The sequence below is a fragment of the Syngnathus typhle genome, linkage group LG12, assembly GCF_033458585.1.
Source record: "Syngnathus typhle isolate RoL2023-S1 ecotype Sweden linkage group LG12, RoL_Styp_1.0, whole genome shotgun sequence".
NCBI classification, from domain to species: Eukaryota; Metazoa; Chordata; class Actinopteri; order Syngnathiformes; family Syngnathidae; genus Syngnathus; species Syngnathus typhle.
Genome location: NC_083749.1, coordinates 12,844,159 through 12,863,700, shown reverse-complemented (window position 1 = coordinate 12,863,700; position 19,542 = coordinate 12,844,159). Strand labels below are relative to the sequence as shown.

The window sequence follows — 19,542 nt, the reverse complement described above, 5'->3', positions numbered from 1 at the left end:
CAACATCTTCATTACAAATCAAACAGATAAACTTTCTGTTGATTTCTTTGAAGAAATACAGTTTTTTTTCCATGTAAAATATGCAAAATTTAACTAATTTATTGTCCTAAAATCTGGGGTGCGCATTATACATGGGTACTAGGGGTGTAAATCGCGAGTTTTGTCACGATACGATATCATATCGATACAAAGAACTACGATATGATATTTGCCGATATCTTAAAGCCTGCTGCGATTCATTCACGATATATCACGATATAGTGCTCTACGATCGATTTTTTTTTTTTTAAATAAAAAATATAGAACAATCTCCTGATTTATAACAATTCATACGCAAACTCAACAAGGTACTGCAAACTCTTTATTTAGGAAATTACAAGAATATTGTAGTATACAAAGTGCTTATTTTAACACTGAACTTTGATGTCGTGTTTTTTCTTTAAATGTGCGGCGAGATTTGTGCTCCCGGAATATTTGATCACCGCATGGCAGGATTTACAAACTGCACGTGTCTTGTCCATTGAGCCATCTTTTCTTTGGAATCCAAAGTGCTTCCAAACGAATGACTTGAAGCCTAAAGGGGAGCAAATTTCCTCGTCTTTTTGGACACTAGCCATAGCACCAGCCCAGGAGCCGCGTACCAGTTGTCGACTACCCTTTCACGTGCCTGCTCTGCTCACAACACAACGCCGCGCACTGCTCCCTGCTCCCGCAAAGAGGAAGCAAGCAACAAAGTCAAAGTCAAAGTCTGCTTTATTGTCAACGTCTTCACATGCCGAGACACACAAAGAGATCGAAAATACGTTTTCTCTATCCCACGGTGACAAGACATATTACACGATAGACATACAAGTAAACAACGCAATATAAAAAACAAGAAGGCACAAACAATAAATAATAAGAGTAATAATAAATAATAAATAAACAGATAACACAACAAATAAGAGCCAGTGTGCATACAGACAGTAAAAGTACAGGACGCTACGCAGAACGGGGAAGCGAGTTCAGGATCCTAACAGCCTGGAGTATGAAGCTGTTTGAGAGTCTGGTGGTGCGGGAGCGCAGGCTTCTGTACCTCTTCCCAGAGGGCAGAAGCTCGAACAAAGAGTGAGCGGGGTGACTCACATCACTCACAATCGTGGTCCCCTTGGGGGTGAGATGGGAGGTGTAAATGTCCTTCAAGGAGGGGAGCGAAGCACCAATAATCTTACCAGCCGTGTTCACTGTGCGCTGCAGGGCCTTCAAATTGTAGTCAGTTTAGCCGCCACCCCAAACAGCAATACAGCTGGAGAGGATGCTCTCAATGGTGCCGCGGTAAAATGTAGTCATGGCGGCCGGAGGAGCGCTCGCTCGCCTGAGTTTCCGCAGGAAGTACAGGCGGCGCTGGCGCTGGGCTTTCTTTGCCAGTGATGCGGTGTTGGTGGACCAGGAGAGATCCTCACTGATGTGCACCCCCAGGAACTTGGCGCTGCTCACTCTCTCCACCCCAGCACCGTCGATAGTCAGCGGCAGGTGTTGGGTGTGACCCTTCCGGAAGTCCACAACAATCTCCTTGGTCTTGTCGACGTTCAGCAGGAGGTTTTTGTCCCTGCACCACGTGGTCAGAAGGTCAACCTCCAGCCTGTATTGAGTCTTGTCTCCATTGGTGATGAGACCCACCAGAGTCGTGTCGTCAGCAAACTTCACTATACGGTTGTCGCTGTAGGTTGCAGTGCAGTCATGCGTCAGGAGGGTGAAGAGCAGTGGACTGAGCACGCACCCTTGGGGGGCCCCCGTACTCAGCGTGATGCTGGCGGAGATTTTGTCGCCAACACGTACTACCTGTGGCCTCTGACAGAGGAAGTCCAGTATCCAGTTGCAGAGGTAGGTACTGAGGCCCAGCGTGTCAAGTTTGCTGATGAGGCGTTGTGGCACAATGGTGTATTTCTGGATTTCAAAATAAAGTCGCGTTTAATGCCCGAGGTCAAACACGCCGATATAAATCGATGTTTACGTTTAGCATCAATGCCAATAAATCGTAGAGCATTATATCGATTAATCAATGTGTATCGATGAATCGTTACACCCCTAATGGGTACAAAAAAATTACTATTTTTATTATTATTATTTTTTTAAATTATCCAGAGCTCTCTTTCACCTCCGTGGATAGAAGTCGGGGGCCGGCGCTCGGCCGGGTGGCTGTCCGGAGACGGGGGATGGGGCTCGGTCATGGTTTTTACGCACCCCCGGTCCTATTCTATGGATCTCTCTTCCACCTCCGTGGCTGGAAGTCCACGCCGCCAAGCACCTGGAAGTTTGTTTTGGTAAATAAAGAGCCGTTTACCAAACCCACGTCTTTCCTTGTACTTTGTTAACTCTACAATCTAGTTATATACACACACACACAATGCCTTGCGAAAGTATTTGGCCCCCTTGAACCTTTCAACATTTCGCCACATTTCAGGCTTCAAACATAAAGATGTAAAATTTTAATTTTTTTGTCAAGAATCAACAACAAGTGGGACACAATCGTGAAGTGGAACGAAATTTATTGGATAATTTAAACTTTTTTAACAAATAAAAAACTGAAAAGTGAGGCGTGCAATATTATTCGGCCCCTTTGCGCTAATACTTTGTAGCGCCACCTTTTGCTGCAATTACGGCTGCAAGTCGCTTGGGGCATGTCTATCAGTTTTGCACATCGAGAGACTGGAATTCTTGCCCATTCTTCCTTGCAAAACAGCTCGAGTTCAGTGAGGTTGGATGGAGAGCGTTTGTGAACAGCAGTCTTCAGCTCTTTCCACAGATTCTCGATTGGATTCAGGTCTGGACTTTGACTTGGCCATTCTAACACCTGGATACATCTAGTTGTGAACCATTCCATTGTAGATTTGGCCTTATGGTTTGGATCATTGTCCTGTTGGAAGATAAATCTCCATCCCAGTCTCAGGTCTTTTGCAGACTCCAACAGGTTTTCTTCCTGAATGGTCGTGTATTTAGCTCCATTTATCTTTCCATCAATTTTAGCTATCTTCCCTGTCCCTGCTGAAGAAAAGCAGGCCCAAACCATGACGCTGCTACCACCATGTTTGACAGTGGGAATGGTGTGTTCAGGGTGATGAGCTGTGCTGCTTTTACGCCAAACATATCGTTTTGCATTGTGGCCAAAAAGTTCGATTTTGGTTTCATCTGACCAGAGCACCTTCTTCCACATGTTTGGTGTGTCTCCCAGGTGGCTTGTGGCAAACTTTAAACGAGACTTTTTATGGATATCTTTGAGAAATGGCTTTCTTCTTGCCACTCTTCCATAAAGGCCAGATTTGAGCAGTGCACGACTGATTGTTGTCCTATTGACAGACTCTCCCACCTCAGCTGTAATTATCTGCAGTTCATCCAGAGTGATCATGGGCCTCTTGGCTGCATCTATGATCAGTCTTCTCCTTGTTTGAGATGAAAGTTTGGAGGGACGGCCGGGTCTTGGTAGATTTGCAGTGGTCTGATACTCCTTCCATTTCAATATAATTGCTTGCACAGTGCTCCTTGAGATGTTTAAAGCTTGGGAAATCTTTTTGTATCCAAATCCGGCTTTAAACCTCTCCACAACAGTATCTCGGACCTGCCTGGTGTGTTCTTTTGTCTTCATGGTTCTCTCTGCGTTTTAAACAGAACCCTGAGACTATCAAAGAGCAGGTGCATTTATCCGGAGACTTGATTACACACAGGTGCATTCTATTTATCATCATCAGTCATTTAGGACAACATTGGATCATTCGAAGATCCTCACTGAACTTCTGGAGTGAGTTTGCTGCACTGAAAGTAAAGGGGCCGAATAATTCCACTTCATGATTGTGTCCCACTTGTTGATTCTTGACAAAAAAATTAAATTTTATATCTTTATGTTTGAAGCCTGAAATGTGGCGAAATGTTGGAAGGTTCAAGGGGGCCGAATACTTTCGCAAGGCACTGTGTGTGTGTGTGTGTGTGTATATATATATATATATTTTTTAATTTTTTTAAGAAAATCATGGTACAACAATTTTTGAAGAAAATCTTGTCACGGATGGAGTGTGGAAAGGAGCAGGCCGACCAAGTGCAGCTTTGACCAGGGTTTATTGGAGGAACTCAAAACACAGACTTGGTAAACTAACATAACTCTCTAACAAAACCAACAACAGGACTGAATGACAAAGACGTGGAACAAAAAGACAGGATGACATTACCAAAGACAGGAAGAGAAACCTGTGTTATTGTCAAATATTGCTTGTTTTTTAATCTCCATCGCGGACTGGACGTCATACGGAGGCAGTATCACTGCGCATGCGCACTATGGATCCGATGCGAATAGTCCTCTTCTCTTCTTGACTGACAATGAATGTGATAGTTTAATACAATCAGCAAATAACAAAATGCGTATTACAGGTAATATTGTATTTCACAACACTTTGCCTTGTTCCTTTCGTCTCTGCTGTTCACTTCAAACACGCTCCATACGAACGCAATGCTCTCGTATCAGACGCTTGCTCGATCACCTGCTCGTTTGCTGTCACAATGTACCCTACACAAATCTGAAACATTTGTTGTGGCTCCGAGTCACAACGAGGGGCAAGTTTTGGTTTCCAAGGGTGTTTTTATTCCTCTTCAACTTCTCTTCCATACAGACCCGCCTTTTTCACATGTCCGCACGTCACTTTCCTCTCTTTTCATCTGATCGCGGTGGTGCCTTTACAGGCAGTCGGAGAAATCAACACCAACAAAAAAAATACATCCAGCCTAGTTAAGACCATACCAAAGACTATAAAAATGGGACCCATTGCCTCCCTTCTTGGCACTCAGCATTAAGGGTTGGAATTGGGGGGTTAGATCACCAAATGATTCCCGAGCGCGGCGCCGGATCAAAATCACACAGGGATGGGTCAAATGCAGAGGACAAATTTCACCGCACCCAGATGCGTGTGTGACGATCATTGGGACTTAAAAAAAAAAAAAAAAAAAAAAAACATTGGGTGCGTATTATACATGGGTACAGGCTTTTTTCCAGCATCAACATGCCATTTTTAGGGTGCGTATTATACATGGGGGTGCATTATACATGGAAAAGAACGGTATATACATATATATATATATATATATATATATATATATATATATATATATATATATGTATATATGTGTGTGTGTGTGTGTGTGTGTGTAAAAGGTCGCATCACTTTCCGCATTACGGCAACTGTGGTCAGGGGAGTCACCGAAGTAAGCCACTACTGGTTGATTGCATGACGTTAAAAAAAAAAAAAAGAAAGAAAATTGTATAGGCTAAAATCCATCCCATCGCTTGATTGACGTACATGTAAGACTGTTGGGAGGCAATCACAGTGAACCGCACATGCGCAATAGACAGTGACCACACCCCCTCACCGCAGCAGTTTGGCTGCGCATACCCAAACCTGGCACCAAAGCTAACAAGCTCATCAATGCACACGCTCGCTTTTTTCTTTTAAACTACAGAAAGTTTATGACCATCAAAAATGAGTGGGGTTGCTGGACTAAGTAAGAAGCCAAACCGTATCACTTTCATACGGAACGGGAGTTGGACCTTTTTTTACCTCATTGACATTCCCTTTAGCACAGCTCCATCAAGTGGATGCATTCCGCAAACCTAGTCAACCCCAGTTTGATGTAGCTTCTAATCTATGTGCCTTTTAATCCGCCCTATATATGAAAAAAATTCTAAAATAAAAAATTCAATGAAGGTGCACTTTATAATCCAGTGTGCCTTGTAGTGCAGTCAGTCAGTCAGTCAGTCAGTCAGTCAATTATATTATACTGTTTACCAACTCTAAAGACTTGAAAAAATTCTCACTTGAAAAACTTCGCAATGTGTTGTGGGTGCTGCATAATCTCATTTTTCTTCCTTTTTTTTTATAGGTGTGGCGACTAATAACAAACTTTCTTTTTTTTGGTCCGGTTGGCTTCAATTTTCTGTTCAATATGATATTTTTGTATCCTTCTCAATTTTCAGTCCAACTCCATTCAGATGCATAATATCCATTTTCTGAATCATCTTCGCTAAGGGCAAAATGGAGCCTATCCCAGCAAGAGGTAGATACACCTTGAACTGGTCATGAGCCAATCACACATACTTAGTAGGGGTGTAAATCGCGGGTTTTGTCACGATACGATATCATATCGATACAAAGAACTACGATACGATATTTGCCGATATCTTAAAGCCTGCTGTGATTCATTCACGATACATCGCGATATAGTGCTCTCCAATCGATATATTTTATTTTTAATAAAAAATATAGAACAATATCCTGATTTATAACAATTCATACGCAAAATCAACAAGGTACTGCAAACTCTTTATTTAGGAAATAACAAGAGTATTGTAATATACAAAGTGCTTATTTTAACACTGAACTTTGATGTCGTGTTTTTACTTTAAATGTGCGGCGAGATTTGTGCTCCCTGAATATTTGATCACCGCATGGCAGGATTAACAAACTGCACGTGTCTTGTCCGTTGAGCCATCTTTTCTTTGGAATCCAAAGTGCTTCCAAACAAATGACTTGAAGCCTAAAGGAGGGGAGCAAATTTCCTCGTCTTTTTGGACACTAGCCATAGCACCAGCCCAGGAGCCGCGTACTAGTTGTCGACTCCCCTTTCACGTGCCTGCTCTGCTCACAACACAACAACGCCGCGCGCACTGCTCCCGGAAAGAGGAAGCGAGCAACAATGAACTGGATTTCAAAATAAAGTCGCGTCTAATGTCTGAGGTCAAACACGGCGATATAAATCGATGTTTACGTTTAGCATCGATGCCAATAAATCGTAGAGCATTATATCGATTAATCGATGTGTATCGATGAATCGTTACACCCCTAATACTTAGGGTTGGGCATCAATTAGAAGTGAAACCGCAGGCAAAAAGATTAAGAAATAATAATAAGAAGAATAGGCTTATTTTACGTTTTTCAATTTACAATTTTTAAATGAGAAACAGGAGATGGCCCATTCCTGTTCAATGGAGACTGCAACACCGCCTACTTGTAAACAGAAGAAGCATAGCTTATTACACATAAATATCTGAGGCGTGTGTGTATGTGTGTGTGTCTTGAAATGACATGTTTGTGTCAAAAAGAAATGCACGTGACCCATTAACACACATTCCACACTGCACATGGAATTGAATATTTACAAATGATAAGTCATGATAAATGCACACAACAATAAAATACACATGAAATTTGCGTACTATATACAGTATTTGTGGATTTGAAAAACGTGGAAATTACAAATGTGTGTGCATCTGAAAAATGTGAAACTACAGACTGACGAAAAATGAGAAAAGAATAATATGTGCGCTCGACGCGCAATACACACGTCTATTAACTAAGTAGGAAATTTGTGCAATCATCAAGCTCGTGGTCAATTGGCTTACTATGCGTGTTTTAGGAAACAGGAGTACACAGAGTAAACTCAGGAAAGCACGGAGAAACTTAAAAAACATGCAGGAATGCGACGCCTGAGGACTAGAGTTTGACACCCGTGGTACACTGTTTAAAGCACTGTGAAGCTGCGGGAATGAGTGAGAGGAAAACAAAGGCCGAGCGCGTTGTAGCGCATATTTAGTCAATGACATGTACACATAACAGTATATATTTGATCACTTATTGTTTGACATTTTAGGGCAGGGGTCTCAAACTCCAGTCCTCAGGGGCCGCATTCCTACATGTTTTCCCTCGTTAAAACACACCTGATTCAAATGATCAGTTCATCCTCACGTTCTGCAGGAACCTGATAATTGAATCAGGTGTGTTTAACGAGGGAAACTTGGAAAACATGTAGGAATGGGGCCCCGAGGACTGGAATTTGAGACCCCTGTTTTAGGGGAATTGAGCTTCCCTTGCAATCTTAGAGCGATCGCCTCGGTCTTCCACTAATATTGCTCATTTGAAAATTGGGTGGGTTCAAATGAGGAGGCGCTCTGTCTGAGTTCTTTGACACATCTAAAAGTAAAAAAACATCCCTGAAATAAAAGATGCAGGGCGGCTCGGTGGCGCACTGGTTAGCACGTCCACCTCACATTCAGAGGTTGCGCTTCCTGTGTGGAGTTTGCATGTTCTCCCCGTGCCTGCGAGGGTGTTCTCCGGGTACTCCCGTTTCCTCCCACGTCCCAAAAACATGCTTGGTAGTCCGATTGAGCACTTCAAACTGTAGATTGATAGTTGTTTGTCTCTGTGTGCCCTGGGATTGGCTGGCAACCAGTTCAGGGTGTCCACCGCCTGCTGCCCAATGACTTCTGGGATAGGCTCCAGCACGCCCGTGACATCCGTAGGGACAAGCGGTACTGATGGATGGATGGATGGATAAAAGATGAAATTCTGAAAATTTTTTCTGAAACCCAAATATTTACAACAAAAAACTCAGAACCTTACAGTTTACTGTAGGAGACTGTTTAATTTGTATTTGGTGCCAGACTTCAAATTTGAATGTAAACAAAGAATTTTTCTATCACCGGCATTTGGTGTTCTCTCTCTGTGCTGTTGTAAATAGTCTGCCAAATAACAGTTGCACACAAAAAGTGACAATATTCTCTGAAAAGTGTCACGGCCAAAACGCTGAAAACAGTCCAAAATATGTTGACTTGAGACAAAACCAACACAAAATAATTACTACAATTAACGGAGGGAGTAAGTCATCACTCTTATTATTAATTGTTGGTGCCTTCTTGTTTTTATTTTGTGTTGTTTACTTGTATGTATATCGTGTACTATGTCTTGTCACCGTGGGATAGTGGAAACGTAATTTCGATTTCTTTGTGTGTCTTGGCATGTGAAGAGATTGACAATAAAGCAGACTTTGACTTTGATCACCAACTTTGCAATTTTTTTCTGCATTATTTGAGATTGTTAAGAAATGTCATCCACTTCCTTAACAATTTGTTTTTAGATACAGATACTGTCGTATGCTGGAGGAGGGTTCTTTCAGGGGGCGAACAGGTGACTTTGTTTTCATGTTCCTCTTTGGTGGATTTCTGATGACTGTATCCTTTTAATTGAAGTTTGGACGGGCAACCTTTTTCTACAGGCCAATTCAGTTTATTTTACAATAGTAAATGTGCTTATTTTTATTTGTAGCTTGTTTATCTTTATGTTAACCATTAATGACTTTCAAAACGTAATCACTAAGTGGTACTGTATTTCTAAAATAAAGCTCTCATTACCGTATTTTCACGTTCAAAAGGCGCACTGTAATAAAAGGCGCAGTCTCAGTTGTGTGCCATGACTCTGTTTAACACACATAGGGCGCAACGCCTCATAGGGGCGTTTTATATATACAATCCACGCCCACACTTAGCCCTTTAACGTTCTCATGGCGCTCTCAACTATGTCCGCCTTACAACAACACACACACACGAGGCGCGCTGCAAATCCACGCCCACTCTTCCCCCGTAAACGTTCTCATGGCAGCAACAACAACAACAACAACAACAACACACACACACACAAGCATACAAGTGCGTATTTAAAAGTGAAGCGGGAGCAAAACTGAGTTTGGTATTCACGTTTTTATTACTGGTGTTGGTCATCATTAAACCCATCGAAGTCCTCATCCTCTGTTTCCGAGTTGAACAGCAGCGCTAAATCTCCAACTGACATGCCAGGTTCACTTTCTTCACTGTCAGAGTCACTTTCCGTGCCGTGTGGCTCCTCGGATATGATGCCGGCTTTTACGAAAGCTTGAACAACAGTGCCAGCAGACATGTTAGCAAGCTCGGCGATCATTTGCTTCACTTGTTTTTTCACATCAGCTGTGAGATGGGCACGCATAGAGTCACAACAGCGATGGTGATGCGTGTAAAACAACCACCTGGCCCCCTTACATATGTTTGTGTGTATATGTATAGATACTAGGGGTGTAAATCGCGGGTTTTGTCACGATACGATATCATATGGATACAAAGAAGCACGATACGATATTTGACGATATCTTAAAGCCTGCTGTGATTCATTCACGATACATCACGATATAGTGCTCTACGATCGATATTTTTTTTAAATAAAAAATATAGAATATCCTGATTTATAACAATTAATACGCAAAATCAACAAGGTACTGCAAACTCTTTATTTAGGAAATTACAAGAGTATTGTAGTATACAAAGTGCTTATTTTAACACTGAACTTTGATGTCGTGTTTTTTCTTTAAATGTGCGGCGAGATTTGTGCTCCCTGATATTTTGATTTACAAACTGCACGTGTCTTGTCCGTTGAGCCATCTTTTCTTTGGAATCCAAAGTGCTTCCAAACGAATGACTCGAAGCCTAAAGGGGAGCAAAATTTCCTCGTCTTTTTGGACACTAGCCATAGCACCAGCCCAGGACCCGGGTACTAGTTGTCGACTCCCCTTTGACCTGCCTGCTCTGCTCACAACGCAACACCCCGCGCACTGCGCCCGGAAAGAGGAAGCAAGCAACAATGAACTGGATTTCAAAATAAAGTTGCGTCTAATGTCCGAGGTCAAACACAGCAATATAAATCAATGTTTACGTTTAGCATCGATGCCAATAAATTGTAGAGCATTATATCGATTAATCGATGTGTATCGATGAATCGTTACACCCCTAATAGATACCGTATTTTTCTGACTATAAGTCGCGTTTTTTTCCATACTTTGGGTTTGGGGGCGACTTATAAGCAGGAGCGACTTACGTGTGAATTTTTCCACAAATTTTTACTTGATCATTAACACGTTACTTACCGTTTTTTTCCGTGTATAGTGCGCAATATTTTACTAATTTATTGTCCTAAAATCTGGGGTGCGTATTATACATGGGTACAAAGAAAAAAAAATTTAATTTTTCTTTTTTTAAATTTTTTTTTTTTTTTAAATAAAGTCATGGTACAACAAAACCAACAACAGGACTGAACAAAAAGACAGGGTGACATTACCAAAGACAGGAACAGAATGACAGTAACACATGCAATGATCCAACGGTGAGCGAGGGGCAGACAGGACTTAAATACAAAACACGTTACATCGATTGAGGTGACACAGGAAGAGCGGGGTGACACGAACAGAAACTATGGCAACCTAGACACATAGCAAAACTGGGGACGAGACATGACAAATCTCCCCCGAAATAAAACTCACCTTTCTTCTTGTTTGTTGTCAATCGCGCATCGCATTCAGCCATCCTGCCCAACACACTTAGTAAAATTCATAATTGACGACACATCGTTTGATGCGATGGTGCGTGCAATCCTCGATGGTGTGTTATTGTCAAATATTGTTTGTTTTTTAATCTTTTTAATCGCGGACCGGACGTCATACGGAGGCCGCCATTACAGATGCGCAGAACGGTTGCGCAAGACACGTCAGCTATATAAAGAGCGAGAGTTCAGTTCTCCACCTATTAGTTTCAATTCACAGTTTAATTAGCAGTTTCAATCAGCAAATAACAAAATGCGTATTACAGGTAATATTTTATTTCACAACACTTTGCCTTGTTCCTTTCGTCTCTGCTGTTCATTTCAAACACGCTCCATACGACCGCAATGCTCTTGTATCAGACGCTCGCTCGATCACCTGCTAGTTTGCCGTCTGTCACAATGTACCCTACACAAATCCGAAACATTTGTTGCGGCTCCGAGTCACGACGAGGGGCAAGTTTTGGTTTCCAAGGGTGTTTTTATTCCTCTTCAACGTCTCTCCCATACAGAGCCGCCGTGTGCGCACGGAGCGCGGTGGTGCGTTTAGGGGCAGTCGGAGAAATCAACGCCAACAAAAAAAATGACATCCAGCCTAGTTAAGACCATACCAAAGACTTTAAAAATGGGACCCATTGCCTCCCTGCGTGTGTGACGATCTTTGGGACTTAAAAAAAAAAAAAAAAAAATTTAAAAAAAAAAATTAAAAAAAATTCATAAAAATTGGGTGCGTATTATACATGGGTACAAGCTTTTTTCCAGCATCAGCATGCCATTGTTAGGGGTGCGTACTATACATGGGGGCGCACTATACACGGAAAAAAACGGTACTAGTATAGTTGATCACTTCACAGTTGATCAAAGAGCGATCCAGGGCGCTTGTGTGTGTTGGCTCACATGTTGAGCTCTTAATTTGTGAAATAAAGAGCTGGTTATCAAACCCATGTCTTGCCTGGTACTTTGGTAACGCTACAATATAGTTATATACGTAGATCTGTGGAATAATTGGAGCTGCCAACTGAGAACGAGGCTGACGTCAGCGCGCACGTAGGTCCAGAATCGACAGCTGTTTTTTTTTTGTTTTTTTTTGACACAGGATGAATATTCCGGAGGATTTAATGATTTGGAGTGACACGAATGGTTCGTTAAAATTGTTGTTTCTCATACGTTTATTTGATATATCTAGTCTGACGTCAGCGGCTCACGTAGTTCAAGATTCAAGAGTTTTTATTCGCCATGTTTGAGCGTGCCAAACAAGAAATTTGACTTCGGTAAATCACACCCTCTGTTCAACATTTAGGTGGCTAACAACACTCAGGACATGTGAAAAATGGCAAATATTCTCAAACATCCCCTGATCTTAAACTCCCAAAAGGCCAAGGAAAAACTCAAAACTCCAGCTAGGGGAAATGAGAAACCTTGAGAAGAGACCACAGATGGGAAGGTCCCTCTTCCAGGATGACCAGGCTGCAATGGATGCAGAGAGGACACATAGTACAAACAGTGTAGACAAATTCAAAAAAGGTGTGGAGAGCAGGATGTTATTGCACAGTAAGGGTGGTGTGAGTTCATCAGAGCAACAGCCTGGCGGAAGAAGCTGTCTCTGTGTCTGCTGGTTTTGGCGTACCGAGCTCTGTAACGCCGTCCGGAGGGGAGTAGTTCAAACAGACTGCAACCTGGCTGAGAAGGGTCTGTAGAGATGTTCCTTGCACGTTTCCTGGTCCTGGACAGGTAAAAGTCTTGGATAGATGGGAGGTTGATCCCAATTATCTTTTCTGCAGTCCTGATTGTACGTTGCAGTCTGTGCTTGTCTTGTTTGGAGGCCGATCCAAACCAGACAGTGATGGAGGTGCAGAGGACAGACTGGATGATGGCAGTGTAGAAGGTCTTCAGAAGCTCTCGCGGCAGGTTGAACTTCTTGAGCTGTGTCAGGAAGTACAGCCTCTGCTGGGCCTTCTTCCGGACAGACTCTATGTGGCCGGTCCATTTCAGGTCCCGAGAGATTGTGGTTCCCAGGAACTTGAAGGTGTCTGTGGAGAGAATAGTATTACTGCGGATAGTGAGGGGTAAAAGTGGTGAAGGGTCTCACCTGAAATCCACTGTCATCTCCACGGTCTTGAGCGGGTTCAGCTCCAGATGGTTTTGGCTGCACCAGTGGACCAGCCGCTCCACCTCCTGTCTGTACGCAGTCTCATCACCGTCCTGGATCAGTCCGAGGAAAGTTCCGGTGTCAACAGATGTGGGTTTTTTTTTCTTCAAGTGACACTGAAGACGAAGATTCTGATGGATTTATTGATTTGGAGTGACATGGATGGTTTGATAAAATGTTGTTTATATTATTGTTATTTCATACATGGTTTATATATTGTTATATAGGCCTCTAGAAAAATTTGAACTGCAACGCGCCGCTGACGTCGGACTTGTTTACATAAAGGAGGACCAACTCGATCGATGGATTTAATGATTTGGCGTGACACAGTTGGTTTGATAAAGGTGTTATTTATGTTATAGTTATTTGAATAACTGTTATTGTTACATCAGGCCCTTTCTCGGCCCTTTCTCAGCTTCTCGTTTGTGTTTGTCACTTCAGCATACCGTATCGTTTAGCCTGCTGTTGCTCGTTCATGTCTGTTCTTGGTGTTGGATTTTGTCGATTGAATTCCTCCAAAATGCAACTTATACTCCGGAGCGACTTATGTTTTTTTTCCACTTTATTGTGCATTTTATGGCTGATGCGATGTATATTCCGGAGCGACTTTTAGTTAGAAAAATACGGTAATAATGAGACAGAGGACGACAGCGAGTGCTCAAGTGTGTGACTGTATTGAACCGACGCCCGTGCGTCATGACGTAACGCAAAACACAGCAGTATCGCTTGGGTATACCATTGTATGTGGGGGCGGGGGGTTTTCCACTCCCTCTGACACAGTGCTTCTCAAATATTGGGGGGGCGCGGTGCGATACCAAGGAGGGCGCGTGTGACACCAGGGAACATGCTTTTCTTTTGGCTGTACTAGATTAAAGGGTAATTAGACATCTACTGCAGTAAGTGGGAGTGGCGGTATCACTGGAAAAGTGTGTGCAAGGAGTAGTCGCTCTACAGTGTAGAGCGCACGGAACAGACGCACACACAGCACAGAGCAGGTGATAAAAGGTGCAGTGGGACACCATGGAAAAATGTTGAACAGGGTTGAAAAGAACGGCGGAGAGAGACGGAGATAAGAGAATTAAGAGTCACACAAAAGCATAGACGAGGAAATATGACTAAGTGTACGTAGCGCTCGGCTTCAGTGCGACTACGATGGGAGACAAGGAAAGACCGATGTGTTTACTGTGCCTTACAATGTTGGCAGCGGACAGTATGAAGCCAAATAAATTAAGGCGGCACTTATAAAGTCATTGCACCCCAATCATACTGATAAGATGCTTGTGGTTTTTCCAGTGAAAACTGTCTGAATATTGCCAACAATCAACTTTGTGAATGCTACTTCAGTCACTCAGCAAGCACTGTAAGCATCGTATAAAGCAGCGTACCAAATTGCTCAGTGCAAGAAAAAAACAAAACACCATTGCAGAAGAGCTGATACAACCTGAAGCCGTGGATATGGTCTCCGTCATGCTGCATCATTTTGAGCACAAATTGTTTTATTCGTTTTTGATTTGTAGGTTAAAATGTTTTATATATTGTGCTCTGAGTTAAAGTTGCTGATTACTTTGAATTGAATATTATTTATTGCTGTTATTTAATTTAATATTATGTATGTTTATGATTATTCTATTGTATTTTTTTTCAGCATAAAATGGCAGTTGGTCAAGAATGTTGTTAGTTTGAATAATTATAGTTTATTTTTTATTTTAAGGAAAAGTGATGCAATTTGAATCTGTTCTGTTACGGACTAAAAAAACAATGTTATTAATAAAGTTAGTCCATTTTGTAAATTGATCCTTCTTTTTTATTTATTTTTTTGTTTGCTTTAATGTTAATAACATGCGTAATGTTTTCTTCTCCCTAGGGGGGCATCACAGAAAATTATTGAGAAGCACTGCTCTAACATCTCCCCTTTTATAGATGGTACCTTATACATTGCTTTAAGATCCCGCAAAAAATATAAGAAACAAAACTGTGGTGCAGACTAAATTTAAATTCATTCATACTGCAAATCCACGCCCACAATTCTCCCTCTAACGTTCTTATGCCGCTCTTTAATACGTCCGCCTTACAACAACAACACACATAGGGAGCACTGCATGAGAGGGCGCGCTGCACATTTTGAAGAAAATCTAAAACTTTTATCCGCGCCTAATAAACGTGAAAATACGGTATATACCTTACCTAGGATAGCTGTTCCAGATGGCTTCTTAGCTCATCTAGCTTTGAACCCTGCTTTTTATAGTCCGGTGTGCATTATCTATGGATTTTTCTTGATTTTTATGATGTACAAGGATTATATTCAGGTGCGTATTATATTCCAAAAATTACGATACTTGAATACATTACAAAGACAAGATATTTTATCTTCAAACTGATAAACTTTTGCTGTTTGCAAATAATCATTAACTTAGAATTTTATGATTTTACAATGACTAAATGACAATGGTTTCATGTCATTGTATATAAACACAATGTGATTATGCTAATTGCAGTCTTCACACTAACCGTGGTTAAAAAAACAATATATTTTTTCAGCTTCCTCAATATTATTTCAGATATTTGGAACTTTTGTGAGTTTGGTGTTCCTGGGCCAAGCGTTCACAATAATGTTGGTGTACATATGGAGTCGACGAAATCCAAATGTTCGAATGAATTTCTTTGGCCTTTTGAATTTCCAGGCACCCTTCCTGCCTTGGGTGCTGATGGGATTTTCACTTCTGCTGGGCAATTCCATCATTATAGATCTTTTAGGTAAAATATTTATAACAATCATCTTCAATACACTGTGTGGTGAATGATGTCTCTTAATAATTGTCTTTCAATGTCTTTTGCCTTTCTCAGGTATCGCAGTTGGTCATGTATACTTCTTCTTGGAAGACGTCTTCCCTAACCAGCCTGGAGGTGGAAGATGGCTGAAGACTCCATCGATCATGTGAGCTGCTAAAACCTTTACACATTTAAGCACCAGAAATTGTTCTATTTTTGTGGGCACTGACTGCTTCGCACTTTGGGCTTATATCCAAGCCAACAACACACAACCAACGTTGAGTGACTTATCTTCTTTTAAGTTAGTCTTTTGGTGTTTACTGGCGGTTTGCAATTTACAACTCCGGCAACTCGAAACAGGAGCAAATAAGTAAATAGCTCCGATTGGCTATTGTCACAAATGAGACCACCTCCTTCTGCTTTGAGTATGATGGCAGTTTGCAGCTGTAGCCTTGCATTAGAGTAGGGGTGTCCAAACTACGGTCCGCGGTACAGTTTTTATTGGCCCGCAGCAAATTCTGAAAACATAATTGAATATGGCCCGCACAAGAAGCTTGAGCTTCTCAGTTTCCACACTAGATGGAGCCCGCGACACAAAGCGTTTGACGTCCCTATCAGGCCGTCTTGGCCTGTCGGACTCCGAAGGCAGCCAAGCGGAACGCGGCCTCAGCGGTTCCTAACGCAAAAACCCGGGCGTGGGAGTTCGGCGAGGCCGTGGAGAATGACTTCCGGATGGCTTCAAGGAAATTCTGGTCCACCATCCGGCGTCTTAGGAGCGGGAAGCAGCGCACCGTTAACACTGTTTACAGTGGAGACGGTGTGCTGCTGACCTCAACTCGGGACGTCGTGAGTTGGTGGCGAGAATACTACGAAGACCTCAATTTCACCCACACGCCTTCCGTTGCGGAAGCAGTGCCTGGAGAATCTGTGGTGGACTCTCCAATCTCTGGTGTTGAAGTCGCCGAGGTCGTTAAAAAGCTCCTCTGAGGCAAGGCCCCGGGGATGGATGACATCTGCCCGGAGTTGTGAAAGGCTCTGGATGTTGTGGGGTTGTCTTGGCTGACACACCTCTACAACATTGCGTGGACATCAGGGACAGTGCCTCTGGATTGGCAGACTGGGGTGGTCGTCCCCCTTTTTAAGAAGAGGGACCGGAGGGTGTGCTCCAACTACAGAGGAATCACACTCCTCAGCCTCCCTAGTACGGTCTATTCAGGGGTGCTGGAGAGGATGGTTCATCGGGAGGTCAAATCTCGGATTCAGGAGGAGCAGTGTGGTTTTCGTCCTGGCCGTGGACCAGCTCTACACCCTAGGCAGGATGCTCGGGGGTGAATGGGAGTTCGCTCAATCAGTCCACATGTGTTTTGTGGACCTGGAGAAGGCGTTCGACCGTGTCCCTCGGGGAGTTCTGTGGGGGGTGCTTCGGGAGTACAGGGTGCCAAACCAACTGATAAGGGCGGTACAGTCCTTGTACCATCGATGCCAGAGTTTGGTCCGCATTTCCGGCAGTGTGTCGGATATGTTCCCAGTGAGGGTTGTACTCCGCCAAGGCTGCCCTTCTTCACCGATTCTGTTCATAACTTTTACGGACAGAATTTCTAGGCGCTGCCGAAGGCATTGAAGATGTCCGGTTTGGTGACCTCGGTATTGCATCTCTGCTTTTTGCAGACAATGTGGTGCTGTTGGCTTCTTCAAGCCGTGATCTCCAGCTCTCACTGGAACGGTTTGCAGCCGAGTGTGAAGCAGTCGGGCTGAAAGACAACACCTCCAAATCTGAGACCATGGTCCTCCGGCTCAGTGGCATAGTGGTAGAGTGTCCGCCCTGAGACCGGAAGGTTGTGGGTTCAAACCCTGGCCGGGTCATACCAAAGACTATAAAAATGGGACCCATTGCCTCCCTGCTTGGCACTCAGCATTAAGGGTTGGAATTGGGGGGTTAGATCACCAACTGATTCCCGAGCGCGGCACCGCTGCTGCTCACTGCTCCCCTCTCCCCCAGGGGATGGATTAAAATCACACGGGGATGGGTTAAATGCAGAGGACAAATTTCACCACACCCAGGTGTGTGTGTGACGATCATTGGGACTTTAATCTTTAATCTTAATCTCAGTCGGAAAAGGGTGGAATGCCCTCTGCGGATTGGGGATGAGATCCTGCCCCAAGTGAAGGAGTTTATGTATCTTGGCGCCTTGTCCACAAGCGAGGGCAGTATGGAGCATGAGATCGACAAGTGGATCGGTGCAGCGTCTGTTGTGATGCGGACTCTGTACCGGTCCATCGTGGTTAATTTAAATCGATTTTAATTTTAATCGAATTTAAATGGTCGATTTACGCTCCTACCCTCAGCTATGGTCACGATCTATGGGTCGTGACCAAAAGGACAAGATCCTGGATACAAGGGGCTGAAATGAGTTTCCTCTGCAGGGTGTCCGGGCTCTCCTTTAGAGATAGGGTGAGAAGCTCGGTCATCCGGGAGGGACTCGGAGTCAAGCCGCTGCTCCTCCACGTTGAGAGGAGCCAGATGAGGTGGCTCAGGCATCTCATCAGGATGCTTCCTGGATGCCTCCCTGGGGGGTGTTCCGGGCATGTCCCAGTGGCAGGAGACCCTGGGGACGACCCAGGACATGCTGGAGAGACTATGTCTCTTGGCTGGCCTGGGAACGCCTTTGGATCCACGGGGTGAGCTGGACGAAGTGGCTGGGCAGAGGGAAGTCTGGGCATCCCTCCTAAAGCTGATGCCCCTGCGACCCGACCCCGGATAAGCGGCAGATGGATGTGATTAATAAAATAAACTTTGAGTCCAGAATAATGCTTTATATGTACATCTTTATCTCCTAACCTGACCCCACACTACTAGAAAGATGCTGTTTGACACACCTGACGATGATGCCAATTACAATCCATTGCCTGAGGATCGCCCAGGAGGGTTTGCTTGGGGAGAGGGACCACCACATTTTGGAGGTTAACCATAATTTGGTTTTGTTCTGTCAGTATCTTTCAAAAATGTTCCACCAGAGTGATGACGTTGTACTGATAAGATTTTTTGATTCATGGGCGGATAATGCAACAACAACAAAAAGAGAGAGGAATCCAATGATTATTTTTGTTTAGTTTTTCACTGTGGATTTAAATTATCCTAACAATTTTCAATGCCAGTCTCTCTCTGGAAAGTCATGTTTTCTTTTTCTTCTCTGTTAGTAGTGGACAAATGAGGTCATGGTTGCAATTATTTTTACAATAAGGGTTAAGTCAAAAAGCTGAACTGTTTACTAATCTGTTCAACACAGTACATTTCCAACTTAGGGTTGACTGTCTTTGATGCTATCATTTTATTATTTGGTTTTCATTCGCACAGTACTGTGCAATTTGTCATGTCTGTAGTTGTTTTTCTTTTTTAAATTAAATATTACTTGTTGGTTGAACAATGCAAAA

At 43.1% G+C, this 19,542-nt stretch overlaps 1 protein-coding gene across 3 annotated transcripts in view; it reads left to right on the top strand.

The window, feature by feature from the left end:
• Positions 1–19,542, top strand: part of derl2 (derlin 2) — a 78,470-nt gene extending 58,928 nt beyond the window's left edge. The window contains exons 3-7 of one of the 3 annotated variants that reach the window (XM_061292614.1): positions 5,902–5,975; positions 8,932–9,025; positions 15,900–16,095; positions 16,186–16,276; positions 18,968–19,542. In XM_061292614.1, the coding sequence (XP_061148598.1) occupies positions 5,902–5,975; positions 8,932–9,025; positions 15,900–16,095; positions 16,186–16,276; positions 18,968–19,076 (564 nt within the window). In that variant the 3' untranslated portion in view covers positions 19,077–19,542. Of the gene's footprint in view, positions 1–5,901; positions 5,976–8,931; positions 9,026–15,899; positions 16,096–16,185; positions 16,277–17,778; positions 17,828–18,967 lie in introns of those variants that run through there. The other 2 variants (XM_061292615.1, XM_061292618.1) reach the window with 2 other exon arrangements.